Source organism: Gymnoscopelus microlampas (assembly GCF_963454915.1).
Source record: "Gymnoscopelus microlampas genome assembly, chromosome: 20".
NCBI classification, from domain to species: domain Eukaryota; kingdom Metazoa; phylum Chordata; class Actinopteri; order Myctophiformes; family Myctophidae; genus Gymnoscopelus; species Gymnoscopelus microlampas.
In genome coordinates, this window is record NC_139957.1 from 14,158,872 (window position 1) to 14,183,677 (window position 24,806).

General features: G+C 42.0%; 1 protein-coding gene across 1 annotated transcript in view; it reads right to left on the bottom strand.

The window, feature by feature from the left end:
* Positions 1 to 24,806, bottom strand: part of syne2b (spectrin repeat containing, nuclear envelope 2b) — a 172,844-nt gene that overhangs the window by 79,172 nt on the left and 68,866 nt on the right. Inside the window, exons 63-81 of the mRNA XM_084045516.1 lie at positions 21,550 to 24,333; positions 19,905 to 20,159; positions 19,570 to 19,719; positions 18,766 to 19,007; positions 15,953 to 18,023; positions 15,494 to 15,828; positions 15,100 to 15,244; positions 14,568 to 14,768; positions 13,827 to 14,086; positions 12,601 to 12,760; positions 7,471 to 7,626; positions 7,020 to 7,160; positions 6,647 to 6,823; positions 5,437 to 5,574; positions 5,000 to 5,185; positions 4,609 to 4,722; positions 3,819 to 3,971; positions 2,260 to 2,391; positions 1,406 to 1,543 (exon numbers count right to left, since the gene is read on the bottom strand). Of these exons, the coding sequence (XP_083901642.1) occupies positions 1,406 to 1,543; positions 2,260 to 2,391; positions 3,819 to 3,971; positions 4,609 to 4,722; positions 5,000 to 5,185; positions 5,437 to 5,574; positions 6,647 to 6,823; positions 7,020 to 7,160; positions 7,471 to 7,626; positions 12,601 to 12,760; positions 13,827 to 14,086; positions 14,568 to 14,768; positions 15,100 to 15,244; positions 15,494 to 15,828; positions 15,953 to 18,023; positions 18,766 to 19,007; positions 19,570 to 19,719; positions 19,905 to 20,159; positions 21,550 to 24,333 (7,938 nt within the window). The remainder of the gene's footprint in view (positions 1 to 1,405; positions 1,544 to 2,259; positions 2,392 to 3,818; positions 3,972 to 4,608; positions 4,723 to 4,999; positions 5,186 to 5,436; positions 5,575 to 6,646; positions 6,824 to 7,019; positions 7,161 to 7,470; positions 7,627 to 12,600; positions 12,761 to 13,826; positions 14,087 to 14,567; positions 14,769 to 15,099; positions 15,245 to 15,493; positions 15,829 to 15,952; positions 18,024 to 18,765; positions 19,008 to 19,569; positions 19,720 to 19,904; positions 20,160 to 21,549; positions 24,334 to 24,806) is intronic.

Here is a 24,806-nt window from a genome sequence, read left to right on the forward strand (position 1 = left end):
TAGTCCATTAGTCTAGCCATTACGATATCAACATAAGAATGTTCAGTTCTCAACCGTATCAACTTGAAAAAGCTGGTTGCTTTTTTTGTTTTGTTTGATAGATTTGTCAGTTAAATCAAATAAACGATTGACTATTAGTCAACTAATCATTTTGTTAGTCCAGAATAGCCGTAGAATATATTGCATTCCTGTTAGTATACAGATAAAGAGTGGGTTAAGCATGCATGTACCATCTAAATCTTAGATGGAATTATTCATTCTAAAATAATGAATAATGACAGGTAGTGGCCTGGTAATGTTTCGTAATTGATTGGTGACTTACACTGTACACTCAACATCAGATGTTTTACTGAAGCTCAAAGTGTATGTGGCAGGCAGCGCTCACTTCCAAGGCAGGTAGGGATAGTCCTGTCTTTAATACCCCCTAACGTGGCCTAATCTACTTTCATGGTTTCAGATTCTATCTGGTGTATTTATATACATGCAAATATTAAATATAAAGTATATGTCAAATAGTTGTTTCTGAGAATGCTCAACTTTCTTTTTACATTAATAATCTTTTTATGATACAGTAGCCATATACTCATGTACTGTGCTGTTAGGGTGGTATTCCCTTCGCTTATATTTCTATAACATATGGCTCCAAAATCCTACTCTAAACACAAAGGCAAATAATTATAGTAAGGAAACATTTGAATAAATCACTAAATCTGTTGAACCCTTTCACATTCAGGAATGTTACATTTTCTCTTCCAGAAACTACTTTGTTCCCCATTTTAAATCCCACCCATCCCAATTCCAAATCGTTCGAAATCAAATCCTACTTCCTATCTCCTGTCATCCACTTAAACTTAGACAATCCCATGCCCCTACGCAAGTGTGTGGTCATCCTCTAAAAAAGAGAAGTAGAATGATACAAAAACACCCAGTAAGATTATTAGACTCTAAAAAATATAAAAACTACTCATTTTCAAATTCCAGCTCAATACATTTACCGGCATGTACAATTAAGAAACATTAGTGATGACCAAATCTGGGTTAAACAACTTTTTCAAAACAACAACAAACAATAATGTTTTAATTGTCTAAGGTTATTTGACCCAAGGCTGGGGCTAACCACTGACTTTTACCAAGACCTTTCTATTCTACATGCATGAATGATAAGGTTGAGAGCTAATATTATTTGTTCTAGCTAAGAAATCGTACCTGGGAAGGTTATCAATGACACAGAGAATAGGATGAAGTTGACAGGGGTAGAGTAGGGTGAAAATACTATACACTGCCACTTGGCACTAGACCTCACTTATCATGCAACTATAAAATATTATAATCACTACATAGCACTATAACCAACAACGTTCAAAACCCCCCAAAACAAATCATGGCAGACACACTGGCTGCATACCTCTGTTTTTTCAGTCATCCAGGATCTCCTCTGTTCAGGAGAAGATGCTGCCACGGTCATCAGCGTGGCTCCAGACTTCCGCAACACATCCTCCTCAACATGAGCGATCCTGATCAGACCCTTTTCCACACCATTCTTCTAGGAGACAGAGAGGAATATGTGTTAACTTGAATGTGTGTTAACATAACGGTAGGGTAAGTGATATTCTTTGGTTAAAATAAGTGTTTAATAGCTCCGTATTCTGATAGTACTCATTGATATAGAATGTTTGTTCAGTAAAAGGAGTCTCCCTGTCTCTCCAGCTCTTTAGTAAGCAGAAAAGGCATTTTCAGGACGGGATACCCATTTTAACCAATCAGGAGAGAGAACTCGGACAGGATACAGATTAAATGAGTGAAATTGGAAGTGATGACACAAAGAAATGAGCAGCAACATTTTAGCTGGAACACTACATTTAAGCTGATAAATTGGTATTCTTTCCTGATTGGTTGGTCACCCACCTGAAAACTGAACAAACACTCTATACGCAATGAATACTATCAGAATATAGTGCTTAAATCTTTTAGCGAAAAACTTTTTGTTTTAACCAAAAAATATCTCTTACCCTACCTAACTATACAGACATGTGAAACTCTTTCGAGAGTTGACACCTCCTCTTAGAACAGAACACTGTAAACTAAAGCCTTAAACAGCCCACTGATCACTGTGTCATACATACAATTCATAATGTAGTTTCTTTAAAATAAGATTCTGACAGCATTGCTTCATTATACTGTGCTATAGAGAGATAGTGGGAAGGGGACAGAGAGATGGGATAAATTAGATATGAACTGGCTTCATGTTCCTTATTTTACCTGTGTGTCCTCTGAGAACACCATTTTAGGTGAGGTCTTCTGTTGGGCTGATGCGGGACCAGCCTGGTTGGTTGACAGTGCCTTAGCTGGGCCCGGGGTCAGAGGCTGCTGGAGGAACAATGCAGGAACCTTCTGCAATGGGAAGGTAAAACAGGAAGGCGTGTGCTTGTTAAGAGAGTTCTAGTAATGACAACATAAGCAAAGATAACATTTGCAACATTTGACAGGCACCAGGGGCAGACTGGGAACAAATATCAGCATGGGAATTTACAATACAGTTTATGAAAGAAACAGAAATGAAAGGGCATCACATGATAATCAATATGGGACCAGTACCCCTACGGTCTATTGCACTCTGTGTACTGCAGAGACTTATGAGACAACAATTTTGACAGTACTTTTGGTTTTGCCTTCTATGGGAGGAAACTGAAAAAGAGAGAAGTACTTCTAAGTTACAAAAGCTGTAGATCTTATCAACTTTATGTTGAAATTTGAGCAAACTGTTCTTCCTCGAGGCTCAGGTTCTTTGGCGTGTGCACAGGATGGTCCGATATTTTATCAGTCTGTTGTGGCCAGTGTGCTCTTTTCTGCACATGTCTGTTGGGGGGTTACATCAACAGGAAGGTGTGGAGGGCGTGGCGGAGGTGAGAACGAAGCAGCAGCTAGCCATCATGGCTAACCCCTCCCACCCTCTTCAGAAATAAATAGTTTGTTGCCTGAGCACCACAGGCAAAGACGTATTCATACTCCCACCATGGAAGACTGACGGTCTTGGTCATTTGTTTGTGCCGGTGACCATGAAGCTGTATAATGATGCTAAGGGTCATTCCTCTACCAGGCATTCAGCCTGGTCTGTGGAGTGTGGATTAATGATTATTAATTATTAGGATTGTCGAAAAAGGATTAATGTGACTTTTTATTTTTTTGCTACGCTGTATCCGTTCTTTTCCCTTGTTACATATATTTGCCCCTGCTGGCCTTTTTATTTATTTATATCTTTCTTATCTTTCTTTTAACTTACAACTAACTACCTGGTATTAGCTGTTTTTGTGTTATTTTCCTATGATGACTGTGTAACCCAAAGGCAGCTGAATTCCCCTCGAGGGATAAAATAAAGGGCTATCTACCGAATCTACTGTATCAAAATCACAATAAAAAAAACATAATTAACCAAGGTAATGTTGCAAAGGAATACATGAATAGTTTGTAACTAAAGTGCACAATGCAAGGATTAACTTACCACTAAAGGCGTGTAATAATTCAAAAAGTGTTGCATGTGCAAAATGATTGAAAATGACTGGCCCATGGACCAAGTGCCCCATCGGGAATATTGCCGAAATTCCTGATGGCCGGTCCGCACCTCCATACAGGCCTCCATAGACATAGACCCCCATAGACCCTGAGAAGGTTTGTATACAGTATGAGCAGAGTAGCAGACAAATCCTTAGTGCTCTAGTTTCAGGACCACCATAGTGACTGAGTATGAGAAGAAATGAAGGAAGGAAGGAAGGTTGGAAAGCAGGATGGATGGCAGGATAGGATGGATTGTTGTACTGTACCTTCTCCAGTTCCAGGAGGGTTGTTTGGAGCTGGTCCACTAGAGGGAAGACAATGAGGGTCTCCTCAGATTTCTCTGGCAGACACAGGCCTGGTTTACACTTCTGGATCTCTGCTACGGTCCTCCTCATTGACTGGATCCTACCCTCAACCAACTAACACACACACACACACACACACACACACACACACACACACACACACACACACACACACACACACACACACACACACACACACACACACACACACACACACACACACACACACACACACACACACACACACACACACACACACACATGCACGCACACGCAACGGGAAGAGGAATCTGAATACATTTCCTTCCACTGATGTACTGATTCTAAATTCTATGCAGTGTCCAATTACACATGGATTAAAGCAAAATAAAATATGACGATTGAAACATTTTCAGTGCGATTTGTGAAGCAGTGAAAGGAACCCCCCACACTAAGGATGTTTTGTAAATAATCAACACAATATGTAAACTTATGGTGTTTTAGTAACATTGTTCGGGCTTGATTTAATACGTCTACATACTGTAGGTGAAGACAGCACAGATTGAGGCTTTATCCCAGACCATTAGGGTCTTATGGAAGATGATTCTGAACATAATTTGCTAGTTTGACCACTTCAAATGCCCTTATCTTAAAATAATAACAGAAAATAGCCTATCTACAAGCTCTCAATGTGTCCAATCCAAATGACCATGGCGACTGAGACCTTTAATCCATGTGAACAGCTGACCAGGGTTCTGTTCTGCTCCCATACCTTGAGGCTGTCTTCCCTTGGACTGGGGAGTGTCTCTGGACACGTAAATAAGTTCTTGATCTCAGCCGCTTCCTTCTCCATGCTCCTCACTTCACTTTCAATGGCATCCACTTCCTGAAGAACAATACCAGACCTCTTATTAGTTTAGAGACCACACACACACACACACACACACACACACACACACACCTCCATATTTGGGCAAATATATGATGTGTGGAACTCCATATTTGGGCAAAATGTTGGGGGACATACAGAACGTATTTTATATACAGTATGCCCGCCCCTTCGGGACCACGCCATATAATCAATTATGCCCGAACAGACTGGATTGGGTAGAGGACAGGTGTAACATAGGAAGGAAAGATAAACAAAAGAATAATAGACTCACAGCAGCGGCGTGTTCTAGCTGAGACAGCGGAGAGGCAAAGCTGTCCTGAACTTCGGCCACCTGGCAGTCAGCCTCCAGCAGCTGCTCTTGCAGAGAGGTGATGTCACACACCCGCGACATGTCTTTCAGCACTTCCCCGAAGCCCTCTAGCGTCACCCTGATCTGCTCAGCATCGTTCAGAACCATCTGACACAAAAATAACCAATGTCACTGGTGCAGATTTTTAAATTGATTATTCACAACTGCCATTGGATTGGATTTCAACTTTGACATCAGCACCATAAACAGTAAAATCCTCAGTGTTCGTTTATGAATTTGAACTCTGACAGTGACACTCTCAGTGACTGAGGATTTTACAGTGTATAAACAAAATAGGATAGGATATGAATATGATGATGAGAGGGGTCCTTGTAAGGCGGGAGATGGTGTTAACTAACCTGTAGAGCGCTGACATGGCTGCTCAGACATTTAGCGGTGGTGTAAGTACAGGGAGAGGTGAGCCAGGACTGAGCTTCATTTATCCAGCTCTTAGAACTGTTGATCATCTCTGCATGTTCCTGAAGCCAGGTTTGCATCTGAACACAACACAAACAATATTCACACTGTAACACATTACAGTATTTTCTGTCATCACATTATCAAAAAATTACGAGCCACAAATTGTTTTTTGTGTCTTTTCCTGTGTTTGTTTTCCAAACAAGAATCCCCTACAAAGTTGAAATAGCTTTAAAGTAGATTTAAAAAATGTTTATGGTACAAATCCTGAATACAAGCATCTCTATCACACCAATATGAGATGTCTGCTGACGTGTATGTGTACCAATATCACAGTTTCAAGATTGACCAGTATTACTTCTTTGGTCAATATTGTGCAGCCCTGACAATTATCCCACACCATCAAGTGGTCTTAATATATAATATGATCATTTGTTGGTGTCTGATGATTATATCTGCACATCATGAAACATCAAAAGACACTAAACATATTGACCTATCCACATTCTGATACAGTAATTGGTATTTGATTTCCAGGACTTACATCAGGTATTCCCAAAAACACAACAAAAAAGCCACAGTGATTATAAAATACAAAAACTATTTATTAAAAAGCCTAAAATACAAGTGTATTTGTATTGTAGGAGTTTATAGTCCAAAACAGTCAACAAAGCTAAGCACAGACGCTGAGGCAAAGCTAACAATCATTGTGAAAAGAGATGAACACAAAGCGTTTCTTGAATTAAGCAGCTAAACATTTAAGTTCACATGTGATTCTCACCCGTTTTCTAGTGACGTGAACCCATTGCACTATGGGATAAATTTGTACAATATTCCGTTGCTGTCGGGCAGACACCTGATATTTCCATGTTTATTTTTTTTAATAAATGAATGCATACAAGAGTGTCGCACTAAAGTAGTGAACGTGTTGTGAGCTTGTAGATTGGCTAATTTCACTATTTGATTTTAAAAATAATAATAACAAAAAAAGGAACGGTTTTGGACATACAAGGTTTACCCGACAGCGACAATTTATTTGTGTACAGTAGGTGTTTTTCCTAACTCTTTTCCTCTCTCAGTTCTCATGAATAAAAACCCTATGTGAAACATTCTATCCAACTACAGGCACATGGGACTTGTAGTCCTTCTGACCTTGCCGAGGATGGCGGTTCTCTGTTCGGCCTGTTTGGTCAGGTCGGAGTAGAGCTGCTGGGCATCAACCAGTCTCTCCATTAGGACCTGGGACTCCTCCAGTTTCTCCAAGTCGTGCACCTCCACCTCCAGAGCCGCCACATGGGAGTGCCACAATTCTAGTTCATCCCACACACGCTGGGCACCAACAGAAGCACACATGAGCACAATGTACATGAAAGCCCAGCAAAGACAGACAGGCAGACATAATGGCAGAAACACTTGTATACACAAGAATACAGACACATAGGTACAAACACATGTGGTACATGTACACTTGCAGGTGAGCACAGATATACACACTCTTACATGTATGAAGTATCCCAGCTCTCACCTTCTGAGTGCCCTCTGCCTCTGCCAGAGTGGGGCTTCTCTTTTCCAGTTTCTCCTGGACAGACCTCAGACCAGCCTGGATTTCAGACAGTTTGGCTCCCAGCCTGTGAAGGGGACCGCTCTTCTCCACAGCCTCCCCGACCTGAAAGGTTAAAATCACAATCTCATCAGATCATAACAATTAGACATGTACAGTAAGTAAACAAAACTATTATATTGTTATAGTTAGTTATAGTTAGCACCTAACATATTAGGTAGTGGTATGGACAGTCAAATCACAAATACACTAATTTAGATTATTAGGAACAATTAGGGTATTAAGGTTTAAAACATTATTGAGTATTAATAACATGTATTACTTTTGATGGATTATTTGGTCCTAGAGAATCCATAATGTGGATCTTACAATTACATTTAAGCCATCTAAGCCTTAGATTCTAAGGTATCTGTACCTTGTCCTCCACTTCCTGTAGGGACTGAGTCACTTCCTGTAGTGAGTCCTCTATCTCCATAGGCACCAGGGAGTACATGTCAGAGTATTTCATCCTCACGCTCTCCATGATGTGCTGCAGGAGAGCCTTCTGGGTACACAGCTGGCTATGGACCTCCTGAGGAGGGGAGGAGAGAGAGAGAAGAGAGAGAGTTTAGACAGAGAAAATTGAGATAAGGAAAATTAAAGGAAGGAGAAAGATTATAAGAATTAGGCAGAAAGACAGGAGAAGAGAACAGAAGATAATAGAAGTGATCTAGACAAGATGCCCTAATATTAATGAACAAAAATCCTGTACATTTGTAACTCAGAGAGTGTACAAATGTAACCAAATTGACTTGTAAGGTTCCATTTGGTTCCATTTTACACTCTTAGAGTTAAATTAACACTCAGGATTTTAAATTGTCCAAGCTACTTCTGTAACGGCACTCTCCCTCTCCCACTATGCTCATTAGATGAAACAGAGCCTAGCCTACCTCTTCAAGGCTTTCTTTCACACAATACGTGAAATGATCTCTCTTCATCCCTCCAACTCAACCATCCCGGCAGAGGCTTGAGTTGCTGCTGTTTTTTTTAAATCATAATCCACACGCTAAAGACAGATTCAGTTAAAAAGCTGAAGGATAAATGCTAGAAATGTGAGCCGCAAACGTACAAAAGTCTACCAACTCCAGGTCTGGCAGTGTCCCATGTAGGCATGCACCGCAAAAGAGGGAGGTGCAACTCGTTATCACCATGGGATATCACCAGTGTGTGTGTGTGTGTGTGTGTGTGTGTGTGTGTGTGTGTGTGTGTGTGTGTGTGTGTGTGTGTGTGTGTGTGTGTGTGTGTGTGTGTGTGTGTGTGTGTGTGTGTGTGTGTGCGTGCGTGCGCGTGCGCGCGAGCGTGTGTGAGAGAGTGCAAGGGGATAGAAAAAAGGGGCAAACAAGTGTTTGTGTGGGTGTGTATGTGTGCGTGTGTGTTCGTGCGTGTGTGGGTCGGTGGGGTGACATCAGCGCTGGTGTGATCCTCAAGCCTCCAGAGGCCACCTGGAAGATCCGCTTACAAGGGGAACAAAACGTGTGGCCTACGGGGCAGAGACGAGGAAAATGGGGGGTTTCTGCAACCGTGACAGTCTCCACGGGGAGAGGAGGTTGGAGAAAGGAGAGGGTCTGTGGACAAAAGCTGCACAATACCCAGGGGTAGCTGGGTGGATAGAGTGCACACCAAACAGTCTCTGTGCCTGAGGCCAACACCAACGTACCACATAGTTACTGAAACACTTACTGTACACTGACTGTACACTGTACTTACTGTACAATGAAACGATGTACACTGAAGCATTTACTGTACATGGCACAGTCACAACATATTTACCAAAACATTTACTGTACCCTGAAACACTTTACACTGTACAATGCACAATCAACAGGTTCATATTTACTAACACACTAAGTGTATGCTGAAACACTTACTGTACACTGCACAGTCATCACATCATTACTGAAACCCTTGTACACTGCACATGTTTATATTTACTGGAACACTTAGTGTTCACTACACATGTTCATATTTACTGAAACACTTACTGATCCCTGCACAGAAATACATCCTTCCTACTTCATCTGTTGTGTTGTCTGTTCGCTCATCCTCTTTTTTCTCTCTCTCTGTTAACTGTCACATCTCGTGTTCAAATGTGCAAATAAATACCAAAGACATGAACATGAAGAAATGCCAGCCTTGTTTCCCTCACTCCCCTGTTCATCAAATCAAAGCACTTACACAGCACAGCACAGCCAAACGGGGTCAACACTGCACTACTGAGTTTCCTAGAGGATTAGAATTGCTGAACTTTCATCAACATTCATCCCCTGATAGTGATAGTACTCTATTTTTCCGCGTTTGCATTTTTTTCCATAAATCAGTGCTATTGAACACCTTTTACGTCTGAGTGTTGATCAAAAAAATATTGAACCAATGAAAAGTATTAAAAAGTGCTTCTGACAAAACCAGCTATATAATGCTATGAATATAGTACTATTATATAATGAATGAATTCCAAACATTGCTGGCCCACAATAACCTTCCTGACCTGGCGGAGACCTGTGCTCCGAGGAGCACTTTTTCTAGTTTGAATATGCATTACGATGTACCCAAAGAAGATGGACTCCTCCTGACAACCCAATTACTCAACCAATCTCCAGTACCACTGCACTCATTTGTTTGACCTGACGCCCACCAAACGCCCACTAAATAAGTGTTGGAATAGCACATTGATGAACTTTGACAAATAAAAGTTAAATGTTGAGGTGAAAACTATACATTCATTCCTTTTCAAACGAATACATAGGCATGTGTACATATTTTGTGGATAGAGGGAGTTAATTATCCATCATGGTTTGACCTGATGAAGAGCCTCTAGGCTACAAACGCCTACTAAACAAAGTGTGAGTTTTTTCTTTTGTGTCTTTTTTCGTAATAAAAATAATAAAGTCAAATCTTGAGGTTCATTCCTTTTCAAAAGGATACATAGGCAAATATTTTGTGCGTATAGGGAGTTGATTATCCATCATTGAGGATAATTACTGAAATAACACATGTTGCTGGGTTGACATTCAATACAGTGTCATCATCAGGGGCCACTGTTAGGAGTTCTGGGCACAATGACAACATACAGTATGAGACTGGATCCCAACAATACAATCTATAAAAGATGGTATCTCCAAGTCTAAGGAACCACCACAGCAGTATAAGGAACCAAGACACCCAGTATCCATGCCTTTTATGAAAGCGCGACGCAATGTGACTTCTCTATATTACAGTACATTGGCATCAAACATGTAAAAAGCTCCAGATGAGATGGTGATGTCGCCAGGCATTTGCTCTAAAGTCTCTCCAAGGGGCGACAATGAGGGTTTCTATAGATATGCTATCTATACGTTATCCTCCTACCTTACCCCTATTCAGCACCAGCATCACATCAACCATCTTTTCATGACGACGTTGGGGATGTCTATTCTAGTGCCGTTAAGAGTGTGTACTGTACAGGGGAGGAGATGAGCTGCTATGCTGGGAGGACAAATGCGTCATTGTGTTTGTGAATAGCCCTGTCTCATTAGAGAGCCATTATATACACATCACTGGGCAGGAGAGAGACAGAGAAAGAGAAGGGGTGAGAGAGAGAGAGAGAGAGAGAGAGAGAGAGAGAGAGAGAGAGAGAGAGAGAGAGAGAGAGAGAGAGAGAGAGAGAGAGAGAGATGATAAGATAATGAATGTAATAAGAGAGAGAGTGAGAGGGGCTCAGGAAGGGTTGGCTATATGACATGATTTCACCTTACCAAATGATAGGCTTACATGTCAAGGACTGAATGGATAAATAATTGGAAATTACTTGCATTTGTTTTAATATGCAGGGTTGGTGGAGCTTAATCAAAAAGGGCCATTTAGATCAGCCACTGAAAAAAAGTATAGAAATTAACTGTTGAATACATCCCTATGATTATCCTAACTTAATGATTAGCCAACTTCCATATATAGATCTACATGTCAGACTGAGAGGTTAAAGTGCCAAGCTATCAAACTTCAAACCAAAGTATTAGGGCTGTCAAAAAAAATCGATTCATGAATAAATCACGATTCTTAATGCCACGATTTTAAAAATCGATTCAAAATATTAAAATCGATTTTTTTTTTTATTTTTTTTATTTTTTATTTTTTTTTTATTTTTAATTTTTTTTTTTTTTTTTTTATAAAATCGCAATAAATCGCAGAATCGAATATCAATTAATCGCAGAATCGCAATTTTAATCGAATCGGCACCCTAGAAAATCGCAATAAATCGCAGAATCGCAATTTGAATCGAATCGGCACCCTAGAAAATCGCAATAAATCGCAGAATCGAATCGAATATCAATTAATCGCAGAATCGCAATTTTAATCGAATCGGCACCCTAGGAATCGATTTTGAATCGAATCGTGAGGTAAGTGAATCGTGACACCCCTACAAAGTATACACAATGCCAACATCTTACAGCACAACCAAATTATAGGTTGTTAATAAATGTCACATGAAGCCTTTCAAAAAAGAAAGCCAGCAGAGATGACGAGTGTCACACTATACTTTTAAGGTGAAAGTATCATTATAATTTATTTACTGTAAGTTTCATCTGAATTTTAATGAACAGAAGATAAAAGAAAATTCCCTATAGATCTTTCAACAAAATAACATCTTCCACAATGATCAAGAAGTGAAGACCTAACACTGTGTTGCTGACAGTAGAACCCTAGACAGGTGGTTGGTGGGCCATCATATTTTATGTGGACAAACTTAGAGCAGGAGTTCTTACTGTAAATCTGCAATCAAGGGGACGACCCAATTAGCTGAAGGGTTAGAGCACGTACCACATAGGCTCTAATGCCTGACAGCGACTCCCCGGTTTAATTCCTGGCCAGCCAGAACAAAACCCCTGCAATCCATAACTTTTTCTGTGTCATGGGATGGAATCCAACTAGGGTTGTCCGATATTGGCTTTTTTACCGATAACCGATATACCGATATTGTCCAACTCTTAATTACCGATACCGATATCAACCGATACCGATATTTTCGGGGATTATTGTGATTAGGGTAAGCTCAAATTTCATATCACACACACCATATACAGTAAGAACTCCTGTAACTTATTTATAAAGCCAAAAAAAAAAAAAAAAAAAAAATGTTTTTTTTCAAAAACCGATACCGATATTTTCCCGATATCAATTTTTATGCTAATATCGGCCGATAATATCGGGAGGCCGATAAAATCGGACATCCCTAAATCCAACCCATGACCCGTGTTTGTTACACGTAGCAATAATGCCAACCTGCCATTCTACCTCATCTTACCTGCCTGTTAGATGTGTTGGATGTGTTATTTTCCAAAAATCTTGATTTTTTTTATATAACATTTTAACAACTTGTATCTTGTATAGAGGTGCCCTGGCACAACATATCTTTCAGATGGGGGTCCGTGGCCAAATAAATATCAATTTGGGGGTCCTTGACATGAAAAGGTTTGAGAACCACTGCACTAGAACATTCAATACATATAAAACACTTGGAGTTGTGACCCACCTGTAGCTCCTGTGTGCTGGGACACTGCTCCAGCTCCAACAGGACACCGTCAGCTGCCTCCAGCCAGACCTTGACCCCCTGCAGCTCCTCTCGTACCCTGTCCCTCTCCTCCGCTTCCACCCTGGCCACCTCCCGGCCCTCCTCGCTCCTCTCCTTCAGACTGGACACACGCACACACACACACACACTTTTTGTCAATATGTATGAAGTTTGATTGTTTAAATCCCTAAGTCAAAACTGCTTTATTATCTGTCTGTTTCTCTATATGGAAGAATTGAATTCAGATTTAAATTAATTGGCACATCATTGTTTTTAAATAATAATAGCATGATGAATTGAATACATACAGTAGGATCACGATGGAAATAAGTCCCCAGGACTTTTTTGTGTTATCCTTTGAGCCAAAGTGTTTTACTGTGCGATCGTGCTGTTTTACATTTTTGAAATCAATCAAGTAATGTTCAATCATGTAACAATCATATCAAATTGTACAAATCAATCTTTTTTGTTTTAGATGTCTTAGCATTTCTTCAGTATCGCTTCAATGAAACATTCAAAGCTTCTTCAGAGAGACAAACAAGCAATTCAACCGATAAACTGATGTTTCCTACCTTAGATCCATAAAAGGCATAGTTTGGATTGACATCAAAATTCGATACCAAATTCAGAACATTGAACTTCATTGCAGATAAAGCAGTGTATGTCAGTGTCATGGATGATGAACTGCATACAAATGATGATTGTGAACATTCTGTATTGTGGAGGCACTGCAACTCATGTCGACCCAATTTTCCTCACATTGTTCACCTAAGCAGAACAGCGGGGGAGCTCTTGGGTAAAGTAGTTTTTAGATTCCAGGCTCTAATGCTTGTCATGGACAGATTATACGGTATAGTGGCATCTGTATAAAATGTACTAAAGAAGAAGTCTGTAATCAATTAAACTAGTTTAACACCCTTCTCTCACGATCTCGCTCTCTCTCTCACACACACACACACACGCACACACTTTACAATTTGAGTATCGAGGGCCGTGACATTGGATCCCCCTACTAAAGAACATCCCTTTTGTATGGGCACTGATAATTTGTAAAGTCATTACTCATTATGTCCCCTAGAGCAAAGACACAAAAGGAGCCGTAAAATGCACAGTAAATGGTGCATCTCATCTGCCATATATTGTCCCTGCTGTGTACATGTTCAGTCGTAGCATGTACTATCTCTCACCTAGTGTATCTGCCCTGTATGGCCAGCAGCTGCTGGCATAGCGGAGTGGGCGGGGCCTGTTCCAGGTGGGCGGGGACTCCCAGCAGCCTGGCGATGCGGAGTTCCAGAGCGGACAGGGCTCTGCTCTCGCAGTCCAGTCTGTCCTGGTACTGGTCACAGTACAGCAGCAGGTCATGGAGCTCTTCAGATGAAGCTTTGTGCTTTGAGTCATCTGGAAGCTCTGACTCCACCTGCTCCAGCAACACAGAGGCCTTCTCCACCTGAGAGAGGGATTAGATTTAATGTCTTTGATTTGTTATGTGATTATTATAATTTTTTTAATTCTTTGTAGGTAGTTTTGTTATTTATTTAGAAAGGAGAGTGTAGACACACAGGATGTTGAGGGAAGAGAGGGGCCTGCAGCTGAATTGAACCAGGGATGTTGCAATGATGTGGCTGACGCAATGGTCAACCTACTGGTCAGCTACCCAGCATACCCCAGAATTTTGTATTAACTTTTTATTTCACGTATTGAAAACAGTTTATAAAGACATAGAAACATTACATTCTAGTAAACTGTTTAACATTATAGTAATTCCTTAATTAAAACTAACTTGGACCTAAATGATGTAAAAAAAAAAACATCCAACAAGGAATGTTCTACATGTTCTTCTGCACGTTCTACAGTCTAAATCTAGTAGGCTGAGCAGGAAAAGGCAGAGAGACACTCATTGGCAGTAATTTGAATCTATACAGACTTACGCTCGCTGTGATATCACTCCATTCTGCTGTCCTCTGTTGGGAACGAGCAGTAAGCTCCAGCGTACAGCGTTGGAGTCTGGACACCTGTCTCCAGACAGTAGCCACAGCAGCCTCCCTGCCACCCCGACAGCTTTGCTCTGAGCACCACTCCTTCAGACCCTCCAAACGCTGCCGGACGGACGTCACATCCTCAGACTGAGTCTTCACAGAAGGGCAAAGAGACGGATGTGACTTGAATACAGTAGGCATGTGGTCCTGCAGACCAGTTAGTAGTAGAGTATGGTAGGGTTTGAATCCCCACTGGAGTCAGCCGTGCTACAAATGTGTGCATGTATCATACTGTGACAAACTAAACACAAGTGTCTATCAAATTCCAAATAATAGAAACATAATAGAAAATCTTTGCAAATATGCTCAAATGTAATTTTAGGTTGAACCTTGAAGAGTGTGCTCTAAAAAAGCAGCCAGTGTCAATGGATGATGATTCATGACTCCTTGTAAAAGTACTGAAAGGCATCAGTTTTATACATACCTTTAACTTAAGTTGCTGATCAGTGCAGTCGGTCAGAGAAATGGATTTGTGAGCGATGCAGTCTGTGAGATTTCCCTCTATGTGATTTACACATTTGCTTATCTCCTCTTGACACTTCTTGTATTTTCTGTACTGCTTAGCACACCTTAGAAATAGAAAACTTTCAATTAGGGTGTGAATGAAAGAATATATACTGTGCAAAAATGTCTGCTTATAATAGCGTTGCACCTTGATTGCATGCAGAAATAGTGGTAATAGTAACAGCTGTAATATGGTAGCATAGTCTCTAAATGGTTGCAAATGGATGGAGAAAACTTTGTGGATGATAATGAATGTGGCTGAATCAAGGAATTGGACTTCAGTGTGCATTATGTCAACGATATAATGCACATACCTGCTGAGGCTTTCCAGTCTAAGGTGGGTCTGTGCCTGGAGGGTGGACATCCTAACCAGGAGCTGGCTCAGAACCTTCCTCTGCAGTTGCTCTACCTCTTTAGAGCAGAAGTATGGGTGCTGGAGAGCCTGGCTCTGGAGGTGGTTTATAAGGGTTTGGAACTGCTGTTCCAGTGAGGCCAGGGCCCGCTTGGTCTCCTCCAGCCTCTCTGAGCATGTGCCAACTGAGCCATGAGGAGGAAGGAGACAGGTCTCTGCCTCCCTTAGGAACTGCGCTGCACTTTTAACAGCACAGATGTAGTTCCTCAGAGAATCCCTGGCCTGGGTAATGTTCTCCTAAAGAAAGAGTAAAGGTTTTTAGTTTACATTAAACAAAGTACAAATAATATTATGTAATTAGAATAACATTGAACAATCACATTATAAAGTTGCCAGTAGTTATCAAAACTATGTAACTTGCCATTTGCAGATTGCATTCACTTGTGACTGCTTTCTTCAGAATCAAGAGATCGTTAGATTTGCTCCCTTGTTTATATCCTCTCTTCTGCTCCAGAACCTCCAGTGCCTTCAATCTGGACTCTACAATCTTCTTCAAAGACAAGATATTCTGGTACTCCTTGTCAATGGCCTCTTCCTTTGGCTCCAGCGTGGGAGTCTTTTGCTGTAGCTCCTGTTGTACTCCTTGGAGGAAGCCCTGTGTGGTTTTCTGCTCTGACTGGAGGTCCATTTGCTTCAGCATGCCCCACTCCATGATACTGAGGTCATTCTGGACTGCCATCTCCGTGGTGTTGAGACTGCCCAGGTTCTGTTTAAGCCTGTGTCTTTCAGCAGACAGGTGGGAGGGGTAGAGGTCTGGGGAGATGCCCTCAAGTTTGTCAGCCGTCTCCTCGCACAACCTCTTTATCAGGGGCAGTTGAATGAGGAGGATCTGGCAGGTCTTGTACCTCTCCTCTGTCCCCCTGTTCTCCTCTCTGGTCTGGAGAACCCGTTGCTCCACATTTTCCCTGAGGTCCTCCACAAGTTGCCTCAAGGTCAGGTACCTCTCATGGTCCCTGGCTTTGATATCCATGGCGGTCATTTTCGCACGAAGCTCGGAAATAACGGTGAGCAGATCCCTTCGCTTCTCCTCAGGGACGCAGGGTTGGAGAAGGTCCACGTGAGACTTATGCTCCACAATCATGTGTTTGAAAGGTTCCACAGCATGCAGGGACTCCCTGGTGATAGGGAAACGTTGTCTGTTCAGATCCACCAGCATTTGCTTCAGGCTCTTCTCCACAGCGATCAGTTTCTGCTTGGAAGAGTCTTGAATCTGGAGAAGCTTCTCCAGCTCTTGCTTGTTGGCCTTCTCATAGCTGCTGATGGATTTGATGTCCTCCTGGAGGTTGGTGAGTTTGCTGTGTAAGATACACTTCTCTGTGATGCTGAGCTCTGAGGCAATGTCCCTGCTCTTCATGAGAAGAGCCTCGCAGACGGCTGCTTGTTTCTCCGCTTCGCCCAGGGTGTCCTGGATCTGACGGGCATGGCGGTCCATATCAGCTGGACTCTGAGTCTCGGCTTCTGTTCTCCTGGAGGCCTCTCTGTGGAGTTGACTCACCACCCAGGAGTCTATATCAGCAACCTGCCCCGACATCTTCTCTCTGGTCTGCAGGCCTGAATCCATCTCCCGCACAGCCTTGGCCAGCTCTTCGACCGTGGACTTAGAAAGATCTTCTAGGGCACCGAGTGAGGACCGCACCATGGGCACCTCCTCTACCTGGTCCAGCTGTGGCAGAAGGTCAGCCACCTCCTCCACCAGCGTCTCCAGCTGGCCTTGCTTCGCCATCACCTCCGACTGCAGCTTCTTCAGGTCCCTAATCTGTCTGTGTACCTCCTCAGGGAGGAGAGCCACCCGCCTCCGTCTGAATTCAATTTCACTCCCTGTCTGCTTGGCCCAGACCATCGCGTCCCTCATCACCTTTTCCAACTTTTCCATGGTGGGGTTACTGCTGCTCAGGGTTTCAGAGGACATCTGCTCGGCCATACAGTTCAGCTGGTCTTTAACCTTCTGAAGACCCTTTTCTATGTCCTTCATCTCCTTTTCCCACTGAGAGCTGTGGGCCAGTGCCTCCAAGGTCTGCTGCAGGTGGATGCAGCGCTGATGTGCAGTGGTGATCTCAGCATTGGCTACCATCAGTTCCTGGGCCCTCTTACCGGTCCAGTGAGGCGGACCAGGGGACTGCTCTTTGAGGTCTTTGCTAATGGTCTGGAGGTGTTCTTGAAAGGCTGATACCTCCAACAGAAGGCTACCAGTCTCCTGAGTGATGGCATTCACCCGGTGTAAGGATGTCTCCGCTGATCTCTCAAGGTTTCTCCACTGCTCCTGTAGGCCTCTCTGCTGGGCCTGGGCAGCGGTTCGCTCAGCCTGGCTCAGCTGAGGACTGAGCTTGGTGAGGGTCGGGAGGAGGTCTCCTAGAACTGTCCTGTTGTGCTCCATTCGTCTCAGGAAAGCGTGTAATCGTTCTTCTTCCAAGGAGCTGCTCTCTTCTGGATATCTGAGGACAGAAATAAAGAGGAAAATCACTGATTTGCTTAAGTTCAGCATTTAAGTTATCAAAAACGAATTCCATTTTACGAGTGAGAGCTTCACAGTAAAATCCTCAATGGTAAGTTATCAGTGGAAAGTAACTAAGCAAATTTACAGTACTTAAGTACTGTACTTAAGAGAATTTGAGATATTTGTACTTTACTAGAGTATTTCCAATTTCCAATACTTTTACTTCTACTCCACCACATCTCGGGTCCAAATATTGTACTTTTACTCCACTACATTTATTTGAAAACTTTAGGTACTAGTTACTTTGTACATTTTGATTATTATCACAAAACATACATTAACCACTTCAGCCCTATATACATTTCGACCATTTGAAAATAGCCGATCTACAAGCTCACAATGAGTCACGATGGACACATTTTGAGCTTATTTTCAAAGGATTTGTATGAATTTGAAAACTTGAAATGTGACATTTTTTACTTTTACTTTTGGTACTCTAAGTACATTTTGATGCCAATACTTTTACTCAAGTACATTTTGAATTCCGGACTTTTACTTGTAAAAGAGTATTTAAATATTGCAGTATTGATACTTTTACTTAAGTAAAACATTTGAGTACTTTTTCCACCACTGTAAGTTATGCATGTGTACACTGTCTGAGTTAAATTAACCGTCAGGATTTACAGTGTTGGAACGAATGTTGCCCTATGAATCTACAAATCTCTGATTGCATAACTCACGTGTCGATATCCTCCAGCTCTGCGATCAGTCTCTCCAGTGTCAATTGGGCTGTTTCGGTCTGCCTGACGCACTCCGTCACCAGCTGCAGCTGCTCCTCTTTACCCTGGACCACAGCAGTAGCATCCAAGACGGCAGCGCTCCACTGGCTTTCCAGGTGATCCAGGGAATCTTTGTCGTCAACATGGGTCCCGTTGGACTGGGAGAACAAGGAAACCTGGGTCTGAGCAGCCTGCCGACACTCCTGGAATCACAATACATGGATACATGCAGTTAGGCTGTTGGTTTGGTTGTTTGCAATCTGTATTCTGTATATGATATCGATTTCAAACATACCATCCTTATCAGATTTCCTTAATAGTGGTACATGAGCATAATGTTTTACAAGGAAACATGCAACTACAGAGTTATAATATAATATGCTAGGAATGCTACACTTAGCTTCATTAGCTTATTTAAAGCTCCAGCTATAGGCATGCTAAAGGATGAGGTTGGGGAATGTTGATATTTTACTTTATAGTATTATATTTATTACTATTTTAAGTTTTTGTCTTTTTGTGCCTTGTATGTTTGTCTTTTAAATGCTGCCATTTTGGCCAGGTCTTGCTTGAGAACGAGATCAATGATCTCAAATAAGTACCTAGTAAAATAAAGGTAAAATAATCAAAATAAACTATATATTTAGCTAATATTAGCAAGCTTGCAATACACTTCAATGGAGTAGGCAGATACAATGTCAATGGGTGAAATAGATTTTGGACAGGGCCATTATTAGATCTCCTGTTCAACATGGCGTTAAGCCTCACCTCTGCTCTCTCCACTTGCTGGGTCATGGCTGCTGGGTTGAGTTCAGCAGGTTGGTTCTTCAGGTCCAGGACTTGGGTCATCAGCCTGCTCAGACGCATATCCAGATCACTGACGGAAGTGTGGAGAAACTCTGCGGTATCTTCCTGAGACTTACCATTGGAGAGAGGAATAACAATCAGAATCACTTTATTTACCACAAGTGCAATTAGTATAGGATGATGTCTTAATGGCACGCATGCAGAGATAAACAGATTCAGAGGGAACTGAATTACACAGCAAAACTATTGTTCTCCAAAAAGTTATGGATATTTCATAACATCTGAATGACTTCTACCTCAATAAGAAGGCTACCGGGACCAGTTCCAGCAAGATGCTGAATCTCAGAGAAGATGTTACTCATGGTGTTTTTTTTGGGTGCCTCCAGAACTGGTTTCTCCATCTTCACAACATCAACTTTTGCCTCAGCATGGGTGCCCTCAAGCGGTGTCCTTTCCATCAGAGCTTTGTTTACAGGGATAGCTGCAGCTTCCAAGACAGAAACAACCTCCACTGGTGCTGGGGGTGGCTTGTCCGCACTCAGCACCTGTTGCTATTGAACACACAAATTTCCATAATTTAAAAATATATAAAACAACAACAAAAAGGTTAAAATTGCAGCGTAAAAGCTCATATAAAGAAAAAGAGTGCCGTTGCACAAACAAAGAGTTTCTGTCCCTGTCCATTCAAAGAGAATGACGTCACCAGTGAGGCAGCTCATATTCCTTGCTGCAGGCGGTGAGATGTTAACCACTTAAGCCCTATTTTATACTTTGGATATGCAAAAATAGCAGAACTACAAGCGTCACAAGTTGTCACATTGTGAGGTTGTAGATGTGCTATTATTCAAATTATTTTTAATATAAACTGAATTATTTAAAACATTTAGAAAAAGAAACAAAGTAACACTCAAATCCATTTTTGCCTATGACATGCCCAAAATATGGACACCAGGGTTTAAGTACCTCCGCCCTGGGGTGCCTTACACGTATTGCCTTACACGTTTCTTGACCAGTCGTTCATGTTTGTGATAAGACTGTTATGGAACAAGTGTAGGCAAGTCAAAGCAGAGGATTGGAACAAGAGAGGCTTTGTATTACCTCCCTTAAGTGATGAAAAGCTGTTTTTATTCTCCCCCCTCATAGTATCTTGTCTTTCTCTACCCAGATGTGTACAGATGTTAACTTCTCTTCCCTGCTACTTCAGATAAAGCCGTATTTTGTGCTGAAACTCTGAAATGTGGCTTGAAGGCATGGAAAAGTCAAGTGTACAATTTTTATCTAGCTTATGTTACACAGCCTGCAGAAAGCATACACTGTTTTGTGAAAAGATAATGGGAATACACAGGCTTCTTTTAGCAGCAGAGAGACAGAAAGAAGGGAAACAGAGGAGATAAAATTCTTGTGGATTTGATCTTCTGCCAGCTGAGGTACTGTTCATGGCATAACAAAGTGTTTAGCGGAGGACTTCACTACTGGGCCTAACAGCACTCGATATATCTTCAATAAGACCTATTAATCTAAAAAAAAATGTTGATGTTTAACATAAGCTCCTAAATTTACTAAAAGTTCCAGCAAGTCTTAGAAAGCCAGGAACACAGTATGCTGTTGACGAGGAAGAACACTAGTTCTAACCGTGTTGCCATTTACGCTTGTATGTCGTTATACTTTAGTAGTACTATTACTACACATATTTTGATGCATTTAAGGAGTTTCCTATTTATTTTTTGTGGGGCCAATTTGGAAGCCCTTCCTGTTTCTTCTTTTTGGGGGGAAATATTGAACATTTTTGAAGGGTTTAAGGGGTTCTTTAAATCCCATCCATACATTTCAGTTTCCGATTGTTCTTAAGCTTAGTCTCATGCCAAAGACAAAAATGGGTCCTAGATCAGTTCTCATATTGTAGGAGATGTTCATAATTCTGACCACACCCTCAGGTCTTACCTGAGCTGAGGCTACATTCTCCATCTTCACTTGGACTGTGGTTGTTGCTGTGGCAACAGAGAGAGGCACATCGTCTTGTTTTCTATTTGCATCTAGCATCTCCTTCTGCTCCTTCACTCCTACCCTCTCCTTCTCTTTTCTCTTCTCCTCCTCTTCTTTTTTTTCTGCTACATGGGTTTTGATTGTGTCTGGTTCAGGAACAATGCTGGGTTCAGGAAGAGCCTTGTTCCTGCTGTCTCTCCGCTCTGTCCCACTGAGCTCTGTTTGAACCGCCACAGTAGATGGCTGCTTGCTTTCCATAACTAATTCAAGCCGCATTGTCTGGACCAGATCTTTCTTTGGCTCCTTGTCTGTTGTGAGAGGCACCTTTTTTTGCTGCTCTGTATCCATCTGTGAGTTTAGTTGTTGAACAATGTGTTCTTCAGTTTTTACATGTGTGTCCTTCATCATTACAGGTGGTTCAGCCAAACACTTGGCTGCGTCCTGTTCTGTCTTCAACTCCACCTGGGTTTCACGATCCTTCTCCACCACAGGTGTTTCTCTTGTGGTTGTAAGTGGTTTGAGTGGAGCTTCAAGCAGGGATGGCTTTGTCAGACTTGGCTGAGATATGAGAGTTTCTGTCAATTTTCTTTCTACTGTGTCTGGCTGTGCAGGTACAGTGACTGAAGCTTTGGCTAAAATGACCTGAGAGTCAGATTGTTGTTCATGATCACCAGGTGCTTTCTGTGGCTCAGACTGATCTAACTTATCATCAGGCTTGGTCTGGGTCACTCCAATCACAGGCAGGTCCAGTACTAAATATCGCATTTGAGTATCAGGGGTATAATCTTTCCATAAATTGTCTATGTAATCTGCCCTGTGCAGTGCATCTGCAGGCTGGGGGAGAAAAGCTTGGGTCTGAGTTTTTGCGCTGGGGCCTGTCCGCTCAGGCTGGCCAGGGCCCGGCTCTGGGACCTCACTGGGTGTGACTTTGGAGTAAGAAGATGGAGGCACAGGCATTGAAGTCTGACTGGGAAGACTTAGAGATTTATTAGATTCAGTACTTGGATGGGAGGCAGTATCGGTTCCTAAATTATCTGATGAACGGACAAATGTAGTATCAACCTCTATAGAGCCAGGAGATGCAAGGCGTGTTATTTGAATGTTTGCCCGTGCTTGCCTGCCTGCTGTCTGCACAAAAAAGGCAGAAGTGTCCAAAATAACAGAGGCCAGTTTCTTCTCAGGTAGGACTTGTATGTTCTCATGGATGGGAAAACTTTGGGTGTCATGTGGGAAAGGTGATGGGTGGTCCGGAGCATCCATGCCATGAACCTGGACACTGCTTGTCTCAGATACTACATCCATCTCTTCCTCTGCTGTGGATTTCTTCTCTTGGGTGATTTCCACTCTTTGTACAGCAGTTATGCGGTCACAGTGGTCCTTTACTGGAGGCTGAATGTCACAGGTGAGCTCAGCTGGCTGCCTCTTGATGTCTGGTACTCTGATCTGCTGTGAGTCTGTATCCAAAATGAGCATAGCTACTTTGCGGCCTTGCTCAGGCTGAGGTAAAGGCTCTGCCGTCTTTATGACTTCCGTTAGATCAGTGGGAAGCTCTGGATCCTTTGACTTTCTTCTTGGAGCTACTTTACTTAGCTCTACACAAATGGTTTTCTCCACAACAGCACTTTTGGATGGCCCTGTGACAATCTCTGCAGTTATGGAAGGCTTTGGACTCTCAGGCTCTTCCTTCATTTGCCCAGCCTCTACACCTATAATTCCTGTCTGAGCAGGAGCTGACTTTGACGTTGTAGACATTTCAAGACTCTTTGACTTTCTCCTGGGTGGTACAACCTTAGCTTGCTCCCCAGCACGTGCATCAACAGGCTCTGTGATAGACTCTGAAACCAGACACAACTTTGAACTCCCAGGTTCTGTTATGGTCTGTGCAGGCTCTTTGCCAACAGATCTCACAATGAGTTCTGGAGTCTTTGACTTTTTCCTGGTCGGCAAAGGCGTTGTTTCTTTAACAACTGTCAATTCACTTTGATCCCCAGGAGTTGTGAACGATTTTGCACTCTCTGCTTCTGTTATGGCCTGTGCAGGATCTTTGCCAGCAGATTTCATAGAAAGTTCTGGACCCTTTGACTTTCTCCTGGGCACAGGTGTTGGCACAGGTGTTGTTTCTTTGATGACTGGAGTTTCAGTCTGATCCCCAGGAGCTGTGAAAGACTTTGGACTAGGTTCTTTCTTGCTCTCTACTGGTTCCACAGTAGCAGGAGTCATTGAAATCTCTGTGGTCTTTGACTTTCTCCTGGGAGGTTCTAGTGTTTTGGCCTGTTTTGTGACAACCTTGGGAGATTGCTTTATTATAGGAGGATCTGAAATCATAGCCAGAGTCACAGGCCTTGGTTCTTCCAGGGTGATTTTAGCCTCCATGCTAGCAGTTGTACTCTGCACAGTAGCTGGTTCTGAAGTGATAGACTTCTTACGTCTCTTAGTTGGTTCAGGTTTGCTTTGCTCCGCAACGGTAACCTTAGCCTGTTCAACAACTTGCTCCACTATGATAGAGGACACTGCCATTTCAGCCTCACTGTGAAGGGTCTCTGTACTAACTGACCACTCCTCTTTAACAAATGTAGTCTCAGTGACTGTGTCTTGTTGGCTATCCTGGACAGCAGCGGCCCGTGTCTTCTCGGGTGAGCGTTTGTTTTTTCGTGGTGGAGGCACTACAGGCGTAGTTGTAACAGGAATGACCTCAGAGCCCGGAGGAACTGGAGCTTTCTGCTGGCTCTTTTCACCAAGCTCCTGGAATGAAAAAAAAAGGTCATACATAAATATAAGTTATAATGGTCTAAATCACATAATGTCTATATATGCTGTATATATACAGTATGTACATGTACAGTACAGACAAATAATGCTGCGCTCACTAGAATTGTAGTACTCAACTTATTTTATTTGAATACTTGGAAAAAGATAAAACGACACATTTCAGGTTCATGTTAGATTTGCTTAATTAATAAATGTTCTATAATCCTGGTTAGTCCTCTATTATTTGTATATAGACATACTTAATGATTTTTGCCCAAACTGGCACCCAAGAGGAGCACAGCTGTGCACAGGGTTATTTACATATTACCCTGATGATATTTATCAATACCAGTGGTGAAAAGTTACTGTAGTTTTTACTCCACAAATGTTTTGAAAATCTTTGTAAAAATATTTAAAATATTTTTGAATAATTTAGTTTTCTTTTTCTTTTTTTACAAAAATCTTCT